Below are 18,498 nucleotides of genomic sequence, written 5' to 3' on the forward strand. Positions count from 1 at the left end.
CTCGTGGGGCTTTGTGGCCCCAAGGACACATTGGCTTAGGCAGGGCCAGCCAGACGACCTCCAATAGCCTTGTACAGCGGGGTGTGTTCGGCTGCTAAGTCTGAGTATGTAAGCACACCCAGGGGCAGCTTGGGACTAGTGAAAGATGCAGGGAAACAGGATGTCTGGTGGGGTCACACTAGGCACAACCGGCTGGAGATCAAGGTACAGGGCCAAAAAACATATCAACCAATTCTCTTAAAGACATGAGACTTTGAAGTACCTTGCTCTGACTCTGGCTTGGAGTGGTGAAGTTGTGCCCTGGTCATATTTTCAAACCTTCCCTCTGCTCCATCAGGCTGGAAATGTGCTTTATTCTAAAGAAAATGAGGCACACACAAGGACTGGGCACCCACAGACTGCAAGACACAGCAGTGCTGTAATTGCCATGCCCATGCAGCAGCAAGGCTCCCCCCTTGTGCCCAGGGAGGTGCTGCAGGAAGGCAGTCCATGGCCAGCCCATGCTTCAAGTGCTCCCGCACAAGGCAGGAGCCTCTCTGCCGGGTGATCAGGAGAGTGGCTGTGGGCGTTGTGAGGCTGTCAGGAAATCCATAAAGCCTGCAGCAGTTGATTGCTATTAAATAGAGCCTCCAGGCTCTCCTTTACAGGCAAGGAGCCTGGCCTCTGCTGCAGGGACCTGCCGCAGGTCTCCATTGCTCCTCTCCCCCGCCAGCGCAGCCATGGAAAACATTTAGTTGGCCATAATTCCAATTGCAGAAAGCGGCCAGTAGTGTTTATTGAAGACCTTCGCGCCGTTGCTGCCACAAGTGAGGATACGGGAACTGCGTAGTGGCACTGGGCAACGTATCAGGGATCATTAATAGAATGAAAATGGTTTTGCCCTGGAGGAGAATAATTTCTTTGGCAACTGCCCTGAAAGCGCTGAGAGCTATCGGTCCCTTGGTACTTCTGGTTATTATTATCCCAGCTGCACATTTCCCGGCGTGAATTGCTGCCGGTGGCAGGGAGGAACAGTCTCAGCATGAGGTGTTCGTTATCCTGCCCTTTCCCACTCACCCGTGACTGCGCAAACCCTCCAACACTCACGGGACCCGCAGGCCCTGTTTGCCCACTAGCTGTGCAGCTGACTCTGCAGAGTGCCTGTTCAAGTTTCATTTGACAAGCCCCAGACACGGCAAATTGCAAATCCCTGCTGGATGGGGGTCTGCGGTAGTGCTAAGGAACCAACTGACGGACTGAGCCGAATTCGGTTGGTTCCTCCCTTTGCTACTCATACCCCCGTGGGTGCTTCTTGCCGCCAGTTCTCAGCTGGGTGGCTGTAGACTCTGCTGCCTCCCCTGCACTTTGGACGTTGGGTAGCTTTTTGCAGGTGATTGCAGTCGAGAAAGGTACCTCCCCCATGCAAAACAGTCCCCCGCCTCCTTCCCCAGCACTACAAAGATGACACCTTCCCTATCTGCACCCAGGCTCAGAGCTAACGCATGGCTTCGGTTCCCCTGGCACGACCCAGATCCCGCTTGGGCTACAGGCAAGGAGCAGTGTGACAGCGCTCCTGTGACTGCCGTCTCTGCAAGGAGCTGGCTGCCTTCAGCCTGCCCCATCTTCTGCTCCTAGAAAGGCTGTAGGTGCAACAAACCCCCAGCTTCTGGTCCCTCACACTTGCCTTCCTCTTCCCACAGGACTTCATGTGAGAGGAAAGAAGTGACAACAGGGGCTGAAAGGCCGGCAACGCCAGATAAAACCTAGCTCCGTGCCGCCTTCATGCCGTGTAAATAGCACCATCTCCGGGGATTTCTTGACACTTTGCTGAAATTAGCACCTGTAAAAAGAGCAGCTGCCAAAGCTGAATTTAAATAAGACGGGCAGGCTTCTGGTAGGAAGAGGGTAGAGGATGAGAGAGCTCTTGGTTTCCTTGAATCGCTTCCCTCCATGAAGGCACCTCCCTGCAAATCAGCTCCCAGCTCCTTTAGCCCTGCTCAATGCTCACAACACTGGGGCAAGATGCCCACAACACTGGGGCAAGATGCCCCCAGCTGCCTGAAGGCGCTGGGCACTGTGCCTGCCCTGCCAGATCCAGGTCTGGGCACACCAGTGCAGGTGCCTGCCCCGTTTGGGCTCCGGCAGTGCCACTCCCAGTAGCTAAAATGCCACTACTCACAGAAGCAAGCTGGAGAAGTGCAGGATGCGGATGCCCCTGCCCAGCCTCTTGAGCTCCTCTTGAGCTCGATAACATGTCCTGAGCCCCGCAAAGCATTAGGGAGCATTGCAAGCAGGCAGCAGCAAGCAGGGATTTTTTTTCCTTTTAATTGGGGCTAGCTGGCAGCACATGCAGTTCACTACAAATGAGTAGGAATTAAACAACTCTTGTGGCAGCTAAAATGGGAACTAAATGCAGGTTTTCAGGAGGAGAGCTGCAAGTGGGTAGGGAAGGGCTCCGTTAGAGCTGCAGCGGCTGAGGCTCAAGGCCCCTCCTTTTGCAAGTGGCGATGAGGCACTAGCAGATAACAGAGCTGGGGGAAGCAGCAGCAGGTTTTAGATCATGGAGCCATCCTTGAGTTTGCAAGCTGGCAAGTGGAGTGGGGTGGAGGCAGTGATGCTGGCACTCCAGGGCTGGCGGTGAGGGTGTTTCCCATGTGGGGATGCCCATTGCATGCATGGCTGCCTCATCTGTAGGGCTGCCGGAGACCAAGCGAGGAGAGGACCAGAGACCTTCCTTGTAGAGCACACACTCCAGTCTGCCATGCAGGGGGGGTGAAATTAAATGCTTCTCTTAATTGTTCACTCAACTCCTTATTAAAGCATTTTTCCCTAAGAGGTCTGGTCCTTTGCTTTTGCACTTCCCGCCTAAGTGAATGCCCATGTCCCTGCCTGCCCCCCCCACACGACTGAGTGAAAGGAGGAGACATGTTTGGAGTGGGGCAGGTGCGAGCAGTTGGGGTTACAAACTGCATATGTGCCCTTCCCTGGTGCTCTCCTCCCACCCAAGTCAGCCTCTTCCAGACATGGGTCTCCTGCCTGACCTTGGCCCAAAGATGGCTTTGGTGGAGGCTCATGGTAGTGGAGGGGGCCTCACTGGGTGGCCAGTGGGGCTCTGCACACTGCATGGTCCCTGCAGCTGAATCGTGCCATCCTAGGGTGGGAACTGTGATGGGAGGTTTGCAGCTGGGCTGGAGCAGTAATTAGTTATGGTTGTGTTCCAGGTTCTGGGCACATCTCATTGATGAAGTGACTCAGATCTCAGAGGTGCCACAGGGTGGGAGACGGTGGGTAGCCAAGATGGAGTTCATGTCCTTTTACTCTCATGTGGGAGACACTGGCCACCTGCCTGTTTCTCCAAGGCTTATTGCTCTGCTTTGGTGCAGCAATCCCCTACCTCAGCTTCATTCCTACCCTAGTCCCTCCCCTCGTTCCCACCTCTGCCCTCATTGCTGCACGATGCCCTCTCCTCACAGATGACATCCCCCAGCCCCCTGGTCCACCCTGCCTGTTAAGGAGGTACAGCATCTCCACTGAGCACAGGGCTCATCAGCCCAGCATCCTCCTGCAGGGCCAGCACCATGTGCTCTGGGAGGTGGCACAAGGAGTAGTAGAAAATGTGGAGATGATTGTAATTTCTTAAAGCCTGAAGTGTAAAGTTCTCTGTTAATGCCAACACTGCATGCTTTCCCTCCACGCACACAAACACAGTTTTTCATTGATTAAAATAACTCGGACAAGCTTGCATTGCATGCAGGCATACAATCCTTCCTTGCCTTAGTGAGCTCCTGGGGTCTGCAGTGTCCTGTGGCACTGAGCTCTGCAGGGTAGAAGTACTTTCTTATGTGCAGCTGTTGGCTTCATCTTGCTGCATCTCTGGGTCAGTGCCACAGTGCAACCAGGTCCCATAATGGACTGTTCATCAGCAAGAGCCCCTGGGAGCAGCAGGGTGAGGCTCACCTGCAGAGCTGTTTCCAAGGGCTCAGCAGCAGTGCTGTGCTCGGCCACTCGAGGCCAGCATGGTGGGGACAGGCTCTCTAGACTTGCTTGTCCAGGAACATTATGACTGTCCTAAGCTTGCAGCTGGGGAAATTTCAGTGTAATGTATCTGAGACACCACACTGCTTCATGGCATTAAGCATGGTGCAGCACATGATTGTAGCATCCATCCTGTGATGGAGGTAACCTGAGCTGCCCAGAGGCAATGCAGTGCAGGCAGTGCTGGAGAGGACAGGCTCTGCACCACGCAGTGGGGACTGTGGGGCTTGGGGACAATGTGGATCCTGATTCTGGGGTGTCTTCTCCCCTTCTCCCTTTCGCCCAGAAGCAACCGTTTCACTTGACCACTTGGGAGCAAACACTGCAGGAGCACCTCTGTCTGCAGTGGTCAAGTGCAGAAGTAATTTTGTATTGCAGTTTAAAGAGCTAAAGAAACAAGGAGTGGGCAGGGGCGTTTGTCTGACCAGCCATCACACACTTCCTCCTCCCACAGCCCTGCTTGTGAGCAGGGCCATATTGCACCGGCTGCATGAGGCCAGTAGGAGCCTGCAGATCTTGCAGCCTGAATTGGGGTGTTGAACCACCGTGTCTTGTGGCCCAACTTGCGGCCCCCTCCCGCTTCTGTCTCATTCCTTTACCTGTATCCTGTGGAAGCCCTGTTGCGCACCTTTCTTTGCTCTTCTACATATTTATGTACCATTTTATCAAATAATTCTTCACCCACCCTAGTGTTTATTACAACCCTTAAGCATTAGGAGGCTGGGTTCAGGTTCTAACTGGCCAGATGTGGTTTTTTGTAATGGTGTTTCTTTCTGCCCTTCAATTTGTCTGGGTGACTTTCTTCTGAACCTCTTCCAGTCTAGCACTTTTGTGCAAGACGTGAGGGACTGCCTGAGCTGCACTGGGAGCAGCGCCCTTGCCCTGCTGCACCAGTGCGCATTTCTGCTCTGCTTTTTGGCAGTAGGTGGAAGGCTCAGCAAAGGCCCTTGGTGTTTCTACACCCCCAAAGCACCCGTGGCTCACTAGGCAATGGCAGGGTGCTGTGCTGGTGCACATGGTAATACTTCCAGCAAAGCAGGATGAGAGCTGACGTGGGGATGCAACACAGATGCTGCTGCCGGGCTAGCGATCATAGTTCAGGTCCGGAAAAACGATTTCGTACTCCAGTGCGGATCACAGCTGATGCAAAGTGAACCCCTCTTGGTGTCAACCACAAAGCTGGCAGGGCTACCCAGCGCCGTGTTGGGGCTAGAGGAACGGAGCTGCACAGAGATGCCTGGTGCGTCTGGGGATGGGGACGGGGCGAGGGCAGCCGCAAGTGATGCATGAGGCTGTTGAGCGGAGGATTTCTGTTTCTTCTGGATGCCGCCAGCTCAGGCTGCCGGGGAGCGGCGGGGGCAGCACGGGCACTCCCCCGGGGCCCGCTGCTCCCAGGCGAGTTTTGGAACTGCTGCCCGGGAACTGCCTCGTTCGGCGGGGGTAAGCGCGGCCGCGGCGCACGGCGAGCGGCGTCCCCCCAGCCCCCGCGCTCATCGCCGGGGCGGGGCGGGGCGGGGCGCGGAGGCTCCGCCGGCGCGGATTGGCCGTCGGGGGGGGAGGCGGGGGATGCCTCGCGCCGCCGCAGGTGCCGCGCTCCGCGCTCCCGAGCCGCGCCGCGCCGGACCGGGCTGAGCCGAGCCGAGCCGAGCCAAGCCGGACCGAGCTAAGCTGAGCCTAGCCGAGCCGGACCAGGCTGAGCTGCCCCATGCAGCGGAGCGGGGCGGAGCCGCTGCCCCGCGCCCCGCGCCGTGAGCGGCCCCAGGACTGAGTGGCGCTGCGGGCGATGCCGCGGCGCGCCCCCGCGGAGATCACCGCGCTGTAACCCTCCTCCCCTTCCTTCTCCTCCTCCGCCCGCTCTCGCCCGCGGGGCTGGGGGCGCCCAGCGGGCGAGGAGGCGGTAGGCGCGCCTTGCGCGGGGCGGGGGCCGCGGCCGCCCCCCGAGCATCCCTCCCTCCTTCCCTCTTTCCTTCCCTCAGCGCCGCCTCCCTCCCTTCTTCCCTCCCTCCCTCCCTGCCGGCTCTATGGTGTGAGGGCAGCGATGCACAAGCACCACCACTGCTGCAAGTGCCCTGAGTGCTACGAGGTGACGCGGATGGCGGCCCTGCGGCGCATGGAGCCCCCCTCCTACGGCGAGTGGCAGCACGAGCAGTACGGCTACGGCGGGTACGGCTCGCAGACCCTGCCCGCGCCCGGGGGGGCCGCGCCCGCCGCCCGCGGCAAGGCCAAGCTGGGGCCCCCCACCCGCGACCCCGCCGCGCTGAAGCCGCCGCCGCCGCCGCCGGCGAAGAGTGCGCCCAAGGTGAACGGGAGCGGCCCGGGCTGGTGGCCTGAGTGCACGTGTTCGAGCCGCGACTGGTACGAGCAGGTACGGGCCAGCCCCGGGCAGCGGCTCCCCGGTGCGGGATGGGATGGGACAGGGCGGGTGGCTGATGGGGGGTAACCCGGGGAGAGCGGCAGGGTGCAGCGTCATCCCGGGGCATCGCGGGCAGTCAGGGTGGATGCTGGCGTTGTTGCGGTTGACCATCATTGTCACTCGGGCTGGACGCCGGCGTCGCTCATGTTGGCATTGTCATTGCTCGGGCTGGCCACCGCGGTCCTGCCCAGCGTAGGAGCTCTGCATTGGAGCAGCCTCCCCGGGGCCAAGCTGGGCCAGCTGGGTCTTGCTCGGCACAAAGCGGGCGTCGGGCGTGATGTTTTTCGGACACCCGACCCGAGGTCCTCGCCGCTTACGATGCCATTGCCTGAAGCCCTGGCAGTGTCGAGGGCATCCCATCATACTGTGTTTAGCAGGCGTGGGGCATGCTGCCCATTGGGCAGCCTCGTGGGCTTGCGGTGCTGCTTGCCAGTGCTCCCAAACTGGCACCTGCTCTTCCTTGAGTTGTGGTTTCCTCACTCTGCTGCTACGTCCCTGCTCCCCGAGATTATTACGTAACCCTGCTCTGGTCGCTGTGCATTCTGCCCCATTTCACTGCCTCCATTTCTTCCCACACACATTCATTTTATTAGTGTTCTCCTCCAGGACCCATTCTCAGGCAGTCTCTCTCTTTCTCCCCTAAATGGAGAGACCAGTCTTGTTTTGAACCCACAAGCTAGCTTAGAAAATGGTTGGAGCTGTTTGGAAAGCATTAAAATGGAGGCTAGACCCTGCCTGAAAAACAATTTACCCTGCTTTAGAGAAAGGCATTTCAATTTGCTTCTTCTGCCTCTTTCATTCATTATCTTCAAGCCTCACATGATTTCTTATTGATCCTTCTAATTATTTCAAGGCACTGTAGCAGGCAAACACACGGGAATCAATGGGAATTCTCTCCTCCTTTCCCCTCGGAAAATACAACCCTCTTTTTCCCTTCCCCTGTTTTTTCCTCATTACTGTCTCAGTCTGTAGCTCTGGTTGAAATAATTAGATTCAAAGCTGATACGCTCTGATGATGTCTACAGAAAGCACCCAAAAACCCAGCCACTTTCCTATCAGCCTGGTCCTGCTTTCTGTCTCTTTCTCTGCCGCTCTTCACATCAAAATCAGCCTCGGCTCTCTCATCTGCTGATTCCTGGCAAGCATTCTTCCATCTTTCCTTTGCTCTCTCTTTCCTTCCCTCCATCCAGAGCAGCAAGCTCGGGGAGCTGGGTGGGAGCAGGGAATTGAAGCATGTCTGTTCCCTCCTTTCCACTCCTGCTTGCATGAAAGGTCTGGCCCAGGGTTCCTGGTAAGACGATTGCAAGTACGCTGGAAAGGAAGCGATGCCAGCTGCATTGCTGCTGTGGCAGGCTGGGCAGGGGAGCCTTTCATGTTTTTGCAATGGTGGAAGAGAAATCATTGTCTCTTTGTGGTGCTGCTATGGAGCCCTGGGGCTTGGGCTGCTCTGAAAGTCCACGTTGGGAATCTCTGCTCGGCCTTAGCCTTTCTGAAGATGAAAAAAAAAAAATCAAAAGCTCCTTGTGGCATTGCAAGCGACAGAGGATGCCAGTGTGTGAGGCTACGTGAGCATAGCGGGGTCTGCATGTAGAATATGACGTGTGTGGTATGTGCACTGCCTGTATCAGAGCAGGCAGGATTGCTCCCTGGTGTGTAGCAAATGTATGCAATGAGTAAAGCTTTGCAGCAAATACCTCAGCAATGCTCCTTTTCTGATCCGAGTGTGGAAAGTGCCTGAGCCATCAGGAATCCATGTTCTTCCCAGTCCAGTGGTGGGCAGAGGGACAAAAAGTGGTAAAATGGAAACAGCTGGGTATGGCTTGTGCCCAGGCAGATGGGTTTGGCTCTGGGAGGCCGGGAGATGTTGGACTCTGGGTAGATTTGGCTGGATGCTGCGGATGCGAAGCTGGTCTCCTTTGCAGGAGCTGAGGAGGCAGCAGCCTCCATGTCTTTGAGAGCCTCTGCTAAAGGCAGGGCTGCCATTTTTCAAGGCTGCCCCTTTAAATGAGTTCCCTGTCCCTGGAAGCACTTCCAGCAGCAGACATGGGAAAGGGTGTGCATGCCAGGAGGCTTCCCCGGGAAAGCAGAGATCTCTTCACCTCCCGGGGAGCTTCACCACCTCTCATTTAAGCCTTTTTTTCTCCCCTTGCTTCTTCATGCAAGCAGAAGAGAGTGTGCTCTGCCTGTGTGCGCTGTTGCGGCCACGTGCGCGGATGCTCTGACATCGCAAACGTGCTCACGATTGCATATGGTACTGTATGTTCTCTGACATCATGCGTACTCGTAGACCCTGTGCGCAGCTCCGCAGCATGTGAGACGTGCCCACACGTGCTGCCCAACACACGGCATGGTCCCAACATCAACCCGCACTTCCTCCCACCTCCTGTGCCCTGTCGGTTCTCTCCTCCTGCCTCTTCCCTTCTCTAGGACACAAATTAGCTATCTCAAGCAATGCCAGTAACTGAGAACCCCTAATCCTGACCGTAGGGAGGAAGGAAATCTCTGAGCTCTGGGTTTCTCATTGCTTTTTGCTTTGCTTTTCTTCTCCCCTCTGAGATCTCTTTCATTTCTTCTCCCTTATCTATCCATGTTCCCTGTTCATTAGTCCCCGCTCCCTGTGCTTGCTCCTCAGTGCTGTCCTCCATTGTTCCTATTGCTGTCCCTCCGGCTGGCCCTGCACCCTCCTGGTCCCCCGTCACTTGCTGATAGGGGACTTGAGTCCTCCCCTGCCAGACTGGGGTGAGAGGAGGACTCACGGCTTTGGGGGAGGAATGGCAGCGCGATCCAAGGAAGCATCCCTGATGCGCAGCACTAGAGGAGCAGAGCGTTCAAACCCCTCCTCTGCCTTGCACAGTGACACCCACGGGCTCTCAGCAGAGGAACGCTGAGCTGCCTGGCTGTGCCCAGGCCCCTTCTCCAGCGCTGGTCCCTGCACTGAGGGTACGGCAGCAGCCGGCACCTTTCCTTCCCACAGGGAAGGTCCAGCCCTGTGGCTTAGTTTGCCCCGAGGTCCCTGGTGCTGGGCATGGTCCCAGGTGGCCAGAGTGGGGCCCCCCATGAGGCTCCCAAGGGTCTCACCAGCCTTTTCATGTGAATTTGGGGTGGATGGGGCATGGGCATCTCCTCTCATGGCTGGCAAAGGGATCCGGGGCAGTGCAGTTCCCTAGCACGTGGTTGGGAAGGTTTGCTGGCCCTGCTTGCGATGTCCTGCTGCCTCCCCTTCCTGCAGCCCCTTTCTCCCTCTTAGGGGGTCAGGAGGATGCAGAGGGGGGTTAGAGCAGCATTGCAATGAGTCCCTGACTGCCTGCAAGGGCCCAGGGCTCACCAGGCTTGCGTGGCCCCCCCCGGCAGAGGCGTTTCATGGCCAGGAAGGTGAAGGAGGGGGACAGGTCCTCCCTGCCTGTCTTTGGCAGTTAGTGTTTCACCAAAGGTGATGTTTTTCCACGCACAAGCATTGCTTGTTATAGTTCCTCCCGTGCACTGGGGAATTACCTGGAGCAAGTGGGCACAGGGCAGCATATCTTGGTGGAAGCACCAGCCTTCACCGAGCCTTCGGATGCTGCTGGATTTGGGGCTCCTGCCTCTTGGGGCATAGGTGATGGGGCAAGGAAAGAGCCTTGAGGAGGCTGTTGGGGTCTGAGCTGGATTTCTGAGCGATGGGCAGTCATGGCTGGAAGGAAGGAGGGAGAGCACCGAGGGGGCAGGCGGGAATCCAAACACAGGTTGCTTCGTGGGAAATGACTGAAGCCCCAGATGTTCCCTGGGGAGGTGCGAGGGAGGGTGAGAGGAACGGGGTGCCGGGGACACGGAGGCAGTGGAGGTGGTGAGGTTGGCAGGGTGATGTTGCTATGGCTACTCCTGTGCTATTCATAGAAGAAATTAGCTAAATCTTTGCACTGGAAGGTGGAGGAGGAGAGAGGAGGAAGGCATTCTCCGCATTTGGAGGGAAGGAGAGAAGCCAAAACAGGAAAGGAGTGAAGTTTTCCTCCTTTGCTCTGTGCCTGCACCATGGAGGGGCATTTGGGGGAAGTGCTGCTGCCAGACCTGCCCACCGCTGGCAGGGCGTGGGAGGACACGGGCAGAGAGGAGCTGCCCCGTGGGAAAGCTCCCCCACAGAGCATCCATGCAGAGCCCCACGTGGCAGGACAAGCTCTGCATCATGCCAGGAGCACAGGAGACATCCTTTTAATTAAAGACAGCCAATCTGTGAAAGGTATTTTTGGCAACCTAAATGTAGATACAACTGTAGTGAAACTTGTCCTTTGAGTCTGGCTCCATCGCTGAACGCAGTGCTTGTCTGTTCCTGACCCTGTCCATCTGCTTGGCTCCCGCTCTGCGGTCGCTGGTGGTCTCCCTGCCCTCCCTCCACCTCCAGCATCTCTTCCAGCGTGTCCTCCCACCAGCCGGAGTCCCGGAAGGGTCTTTCCTCTCCACCACTTCTCATCACACTCCACTCCCTCATTGTGAGAGTTTGATTCCATCCCACAGACCTGTTTGTCACCTCCTCACTCATGATGTGTAAATCTGCGTGTCTGTTCCTAATATATCTCCCTCCATCTGATTTCACCTCTCAGCTTGTTTCTTGGGCATCTCCGTCTGGTGATCCTGCTGTCATCACCCAGCTGAGTTGCTATAACCAGGCACTGAGCTGCTCTCCTTCCCCCAAACCGAGCCTCGCACCCGCCCTCGGCCCCTTGCCCCGCAGGCCTGGGAGGCAGCTATTTCTGATGGTCTTGACCTTCCTTTCCTGACGCTCAACTGGAACCAAGGCCCAGTTAATGCTTTATAAAGTCATTCCCCCTCCCTGTGTGTCTCCTGGGGAAACTTATGCCTTAACACCCAGATGCTGGCTGAGCCACTTCTCCTCGCCCACCATGGAGCATCCCATATCCTGCTGTCACCCATCCCCTGGACCAGGCTGAGGAGGGTCAGATGTTCTTAGTGCTCCTTCCCAAAACATATTGAGTTCATTTAGGAGTGGACAACTGGCGACATTTGTCTCCTTAGTTTCTTTATTCACCTGTGAGACTTTTCCCCCTTCCCTTGAGTGCGTGAATCCCTCGGACAGGGGCCATGCACTTGTGCTTGCTGACCCTTCTGACACATTAATATAGTAAGGGATAATGTTGGAACTAGTGAGGGGAGTTGAAGGACTGAGCTTAGCTCCTCTCCAGCCGGATTACCAGCTGCTGCCTGCCAGCCAGCCCAGATGCACAGACCGCAGCTCCAGAGCTGCATCCTGCTGCTGGTTTTGGGGTGTCGAGCTGCCAGTGGGACCCTGGGAGAGGTGCTGGAGCTGGTGTCTACACTGGCTGTAGTAGAGATGTAGCTGCTGCTGTAAAGGCAGCATCTGAAGCCACATAGGTGGGAGAGACCCCATCAGCGTAACATGTGGAAGAAGAGGAAAGTACTTGTGGAAAATGGGAGGATGTGACCCTGCCACATTGCCGGAGGAGGAGGAGGAGAGCGCATTGGTGAGGCAGCCAGGGCCAAACACGGGCAGGTTTCAGCAGGGATGTAGCCAATGTGGAGGAGGTGGCTCCTCGTGAAGAACCTGGCGGTGGAAGACCTTCAGCCTCCACCATGGCAGCACCTGCTCTTGCCCCTGCTGGAGGGATGCGCCCCATGTCTCCGTGGCTGCGCTTTCCACCTGGCTCTTCCCCCATGGTTTTGGGTGGTACATGGCTGGGACCTGCCTGAGCCCAGTCCTGACTGGTGCTGCGGATTCAGTGGGGCTCTGCCAGCTGTCCTCAGGGTGTGCTCGAGGGAGGAGGGTCCCGTGGGGGGTTGCATGAGGGAAACCCAGGGGACGGCCGTACCAGAGGTCCTGTCTGGGTACCCTGGGTGTGGAGGTAGGTGGGAAGTGGAAGTGAAGCAGAAGCCATTGCCATCCCTGGAGAGTTGCCTCGTTTGGGTAAGCCTCTCGGTGCGTCGTATGCCTTGATGGGAGGAGAGGAGCTTCTGCTCCTTCCTTAGCTGCGGATGCTCATTTAGAGAGAGGAAGTCATTAAGACTAATCAGGCCATAATCAGCCACAGCCATGGCTATTTGCTGGGCGCCCGCGACGCACAGCCACATGCCGGATGCTCTCTGAGGAGACCGTGGTCTCTGGGTCCTGGGGGAGAGCAGGTCCAGCACTGGTCTGCGCTGGGCCGTGAGGAGCCTGGTGTGGTTGGGATGTGGGGGCTCTGCCTGCCATCCCCAACCCCACGCATTGGCGGGAGGGATGGTGCATCTCTGGCTCAGCATCGTAGCTGTGATTCAGGAACGGGCGTAACCCTTGCTGCAAGGTCATGCCAGTGCTGCGGGTGCAATGGGCTGTGCTAATGCTCGCAGCTGGTTTTAACACATGCAAAGATGGGATGATACAGGGATCCCTCAAGGGCCCTCGTTGCAAATCCAACAATGTGCAATGAACATATATCAGGGACTTGGAGATAAAAACTTTTAATACAGCATTTAACAAGTTCAGAATACCTGAATTTGAAATGAAGTTCACAGTTTAGTCTGCAGAAGCTCACTTGGATGGCACTAGCCAAAGGACTGCTCAGAGGGTGTAATTATTTTTGGGGACATGTGGTGCTTCGGAGCACCCTGGACCAGGCCCTAAATACCCTCTTGTCACCTTCATATTAACTGGGATTTAGTTTGAGGCTCTGTTGATGGATCTTCGTTTGCTTTTGTCCCATAGAAACATCTTTCTTAACACTTTGTAACCTACTAGGTGTGCACTGGAACTTACTGAAGAGAAGAAAACAGGATATTTGAATCCCAGGGACCAAAGAAATCTTTATTTTAACACCATTCCTTATTCACTCTTTTTTTTTCCCTGTACATATGTATTTGTCTGAGAGGGGGAAAAAAAGCATGTGAGTCTTTCAGGTTATAATAACTCTTCCTGTGAAAAAAGGAACTGAGTCAATTTTATTTGGTACCACCAGGTCAGAGGGAAGCTACTGGAGCCCAGCACCTCTGCAAATTGGGTCACTTATTTTAGCGGGCTGAGCCTGGAACAGGATGTCTAACTTTGAAGTATAAACACGCTGGCCTTAATGGTTTCTGAATGGAAACTTAGACTCCACAGAGCTTCTGTTTGGAGGAGCTTTCTTCCTTCCCCGCTGAGTGAAGGCTTTTTCCAGTCCCTATTTAAGCTTACTCTTTAAAAAAAAAAGGCACCAAAACAAAGATTAAACCCTCAGTAGCTGCTTGTGTTCGCATTACACTTTGCCAAAGATCCTTGTGACCAGGGACCTTTCAAGTCTTGCGTTCCCCGTTTCCGGATGGCTGCAGTGCTTTGAGCTGGTGCCGAGGTGCAGCCGCGGGACGGGGGCTCTGCCACCACGGCCTCAGAGCCTGCTCACACCGCCGAAACGGCACAGCTCTGGTGTCTCCCAGGGGCAGCCTGGAGAGGAGGGCTGCTCTTGTCCCATGGGCCACCACGCTGGCTGGGAGCCAGGCATGGGGGCATGGGCAGCAGCCAGTGCCTGGTTAGCTGGGGCTGACACAGGGGGTCTAGGCACCTGCAAGCTCCATAGTAGGAAATGATGCCAGGGCCGATGTCGTTTATGCCACATTTCAAGCTGTGCAGAAGGAGGGCATGCGGTCAGGCTCAGCCTGTCGCTCCCCTTCATGCACCACTGTCGGGTGGTGTGTGCCTCCCCCTGCACAAATGGTGTCAGCCAACAGGTCGCTCTTGCAGTGCGTGAGAGAAAATGCAAAGAGAGTTATTTTGTCCAGCCCAGTTAAAGGGAAGGGAGACTTATCTCTGGTCATGAAATTCTTCAGCCTCCAAAATTTCCAGCCTTCTTTTTCTTTTGCTCCCTTTCCCCATCCCAGCCCGTGGGAGCCCAGAGGGATGCAGTTCTCCCTCAGGGCTCTGGCCACCATGTAAAGAGCCCATGAAGGCAAAAAGAGGTGAGCACAGGGAGCTGTGAGAAGGGGACCAGCCTCTGGCAGCAGAATGGTACCTCTCCCCTTGAGAAGGGAAGGGATAGGAAAGCCAAAGCATGGATTTGGTATTGAGATGTAGGAAAAGCCTTACATCTTGTAGGCCATCCGGGAGCCAGGCTTCGGTCTGGGAAGGGATGTGCCATGCATCATTTTTTAACAGGAGGTCTGTGAGGTGGCTTCCCTGGGCACTGCCAGGTGAAAGCCAAGGGGGTCTGTAGCTGTGCAGGCATTGGGGGGGCTTGGAGCAGCCTGGAGGGACGGTGCCAGCACCTCTCTGCTCCACGCACCTGCCCTCTGGCAGGGGCAGAGCTGGGGCTCATCCCCTCCCTCGCCTTGGGCACAGGGAGCCTCAGGAGCGGGTTTCTGTCCTGCCTCGACCTCAGAAGTGCCCACAGGTTGCTGTGGAGGAGCTGTGTCATCTCAGGTGCTTTGGGAGGTGATGTTTTTTGCAGCTACAAGTTGGGCTCTGGATTGGTGCAGGAGGCAGCCCTGGCATTGGGAAAACCAGCGTCTGTGCGAAGGGCAGGGAAGTCTGGCGCCAAGCAGATGAGTGTGTCGGTGCTTATCAGAGTGAGTGGCGGTGAGCGCGGGCTTGCCGTGTGTGCTGTGCCAGCAGGACCTGGGCTCGGTCCTGTGAAATTAATTCATTAGTTTGGTGTGAACCCGCTCCCCCCAGCAGCGGGAGCCTGTCAGTGGCCGGGCATCCCGTAGCCGACCCCGCTGCCACGGCAGCATCGCACTGCTCCTCGGTGTCCCCGAGCCGGTACCTGCGTGTTCACAGATAGCGCCTGGCACTGTGGGGTCCTGCCACAGAGCAGGTGCTTTCGTAGCTGTAAATGCACAGCTTTCTCCATGATTTAACACCCTTTAAAAAAAAAAATCAAAGCAGATGGAGCTGGGCTACAAGCAGCCCAGTGTGTCCACCCTGTTTAGATGCTTCTGTTGGGCATCTCCCCACATGGCCTCTGCCCCTGAGAGCCTTTAAAAGGATGTAAAGACTGAATTTCACTTACCTCCAGAGCCATCTCCTTTTGAGTGTTATTATTATACCTCAGATGGTATGAAGCAAAGGATATTAAAAGGGAGATGATCACTCTGATCCAATCGGGAAAGTTGCAGAAATAAAGAAGTTAAGTTAGTACTTTGCTTCTCATGCACTAGCCCAGTGTCACAAATAGTCACCCTGTCCCTCACATCCCTCGGTGTGTGACACATGGGGCACACCAGCCTCCTGCAGAGACCAGCTTTGTGCATTAGGCTTGGTATTTGTCAGCTCTGGAGGCTCCTATTTGAGTCCTGTTGCTGGTTAAGATGGAAATGGGTTTATATGTGGGCACAAGCCAGTTGCCATTGGCCTGGCACTGCATCTGCAGTGCATTTATTTTGTCTGGAGGAAGTATGTAATTCCTGACCTCTGTGGGCTGACCCCCGTGCTGGCTCTGTGGAGGATGTGAAACTGTTGCAAAGCTTCGGTATTTCAGCTCTAGAGAGAATACCTTGAACTTTCTTCAGAGTCTCCCGGCTTGGCTCCGGTATGCCAGGCCTGAGAGCAGTCCTTGGGGAAATGCCACGGGGCAAGGCTCGGCCCTCGGAAGCAAGCTAACGAACCTCCTCCATTTGCATTTAATTGCAGCTTTTCTTTTGTTTGGAAGTTTTGGAAAATCATCATGTTTTGCAATTCCTACCTTTGCCCCAGCAGATGACAGCAATAGAAATGGAGGTGAAGACTGATATGTTTGGGGTTTGGCTGCCCCCAAGGTGACTGTGTTAGTGCCCTTGGGCTGCTGAGGCAAGTCACCCATCAGAAATACAGCCCAAACAGCAGCGATCTCTCTCAGATGACTGCCCGGAGGTGATATCTAAAGGTGTTTCTGAAAGGCCGCATCCTGCGCCTGAGGTGTGTCTGAGAGCTGCCGGCTGTCTGGCTGCTCCCTGCGCATGCTGCAATGGAAGCGCTCCAGCCCAGGGGGGCTGCAGGCTGTCAGGGAGGAGACATCCCTCCTGCCCTGCATACAGACCCGCAGCCTCCTCCTGGCTTTAGCCACGGAGGCAGCTGCCCCCAGACGGGCTCTGGGCTCTCCCGGGGCCTCTGCAGGGAGCCAGCCCCTTGCTGGGGGCTGCATGGGGCTGGTCGCAGCTCCCTCCATTAGCGCCTGGGCTGTGGCTGCCACCAGGACTGTTGTGTAGTGCTCGAGCACTGGTGCCTCAACACAGATGAATGCAAGGCTCTGCTTCTCTCAGCCCCCATGAGACCAGAGAGCTATTGAATCCTGACCTTCAAACCTTATCCCCCTTCACCGCTATTCCCTTTGACTCTTGTTACTGCCCAGATTTTCCCAACAGCTGTCCTCTGCCTCGCTGGCTTTGCACCTAGATCAATCTTTCTGCATCTGTGCAGTGACCCAGCTAGCTCCCCGAGGTCCTCCTTGAGTCCCACCTTCCACGCAGCCTCCAGCCCCTGAGCCCAAGGATCTGTGCAGCTCCCTGTGCCTCTGCCTGATGGAGGGAGTTCGGGGCACCTCCAGCTCCGCTGGACTTTGGTGATCCTTGCTGCCATGGGGTGAGCACAGTAGGGCTTGGACCTCTTCTCTTTCCATTTGTAAAGCCCCCAAGCACAAACAGGGCTTGGTAAATAATAATAGTGTGATGAAGCGGTTTAGATGGAAGAGATCTGACAGCCCCCATTGAATGTGACCTGAATGCACAGCCCTGTTCCCTCTCTTCCCTGCATGCAGGAACCCCCTGCTCCTTAGGGCATAAATTACTTACCGTTCCCTATAGAATTCAGGGCATGGTTAATTCACCAGCACATTCCTGCTGCCCAGCAAAAAATGATGATGTTCTCTCTCCTCCCCTGGCTAGCAGAGGGCTCGCCTGATGGAGAGAGGCAGAGGCTTTTCATTTTCAGGCCCTTTGCTTATTTCTGAGTCTTAGGTCTTGTCTGACTCTGCAGTAGAACAGGCAAGGTACAAATGTTGGAATATTTGCAAGTGGAAGTCAGAGCTAATGTCCAAACACCTTTCTTGTAGTAGAATAGCTGGCCCCAGGAGGCAAGCGGGGATTTCCTGGTCTGAATTCCGCCTGACCATGTGTAACTTTGTTTTAAGCAGCCACTCACATTCGGCATTTCCTGGGTCCCATCTGGAGCCTGAGTGGGAAATTGTGCTCCTAGCAGTATTTTGAGATGTAAAAATCACTAGTGTGGAATGGCTGCGAAGGATGCTCAGTGTGCAGTGAGCAGGCTAGACAAAATATGTCCTTAGGGCTCACCACTGTGTGAGTGAACCAATGTGATGTGTGATTTGTGGGCTATTAGTAATTCAATGAAGAGACTGCAGTGGGGCTCAGTGGAGGACTCAGGCTGGACCTGCAAAAGCTTCTATAACATTATCATACAGAGCACTTCTCCCTGGGAGGGATCCAAAGCATCATTTGTGGGGTTGAAGTCATGTCATAAATCATGGGGCACGTGACAGACTACATTCACTTAGGCTGCCTCTTCTGCATCCTTCCTGGAAACTCATCTAATAAGAGCTGGCCTCTAGCACATCAAGGTTCACATATCCATCGTCTGTTAATTGCTGGCAGTAGAAGTGCTTCTTTTTTGCCTTGAAATGTGGAATCCCTTCCTAGAATTGCACTGGGGACTAATAAAAGCCAGTGCCAGGTTTAATATATGCTATCTCACAAATTATCTGGATTAAATACAAGGACTGTATACTGCCAGAGTGGGGATATTCCCAGCTTAACATTGCTTCTGGGCCATGGAGATCCCAAGACATTGGACCTGAAAATTGCGATTCTCTTATGTGTGTGGGAGGGGTTTGGCAGGAGTGCTTGGAAGTGGTCATATTTGCCTGAGCTAGAGAATAAATTGCCATATAAACTATGGTTTTGTAACCAATAGTTACAGCTGCAGGAAAGATCAGAAAGCATCTGAATAAATCAAATTAACTATCTCCTGCTCCATCCATATGAAAGCAGAACCTTTCAGGGCAAGATTTAAACCATAACCTGGTTGACCCCTAACTCTCCCACCTACAAAATGAGGAGAGTGAAAAGTCCAGAAATACGATCAACTAAAGCAGGAGATGGTGGGGACTGCTATGCTGCGTTACGTG

General features: G+C 55.2%; 1 protein-coding gene across 2 annotated transcripts in view; it reads left to right on the forward strand.

Annotated features, from left to right (window-relative positions):
- The first annotated feature begins 6,041 nt into the window (after nt 1-6,041).
- DLG3 (discs large MAGUK scaffold protein 3) overlaps nt 6,042-18,498 on the forward strand; it is a 52,384-nt gene continuing 39,927 nt past the window's right edge. For both annotated transcript variants that reach the window (XM_075162104.1, XM_075162105.1), the window contains exon 1: nt 6,042-6,379. In XM_075162104.1, coding sequence (XP_075018205.1) covers nt 6,053-6,379 — 327 coding nt within the window. In that variant the 5' untranslated portion in view covers nt 6,042-6,052. The remainder of the gene's footprint in view (nt 6,380-18,498) is intronic.

Source organism: Calonectris borealis, chromosome 13 (assembly GCF_964195595.1).
Source record: "Calonectris borealis chromosome 13, bCalBor7.hap1.2, whole genome shotgun sequence".
NCBI classification, from domain to species: Eukaryota; Metazoa; Chordata; class Aves; order Procellariiformes; family Procellariidae; genus Calonectris; species Calonectris borealis.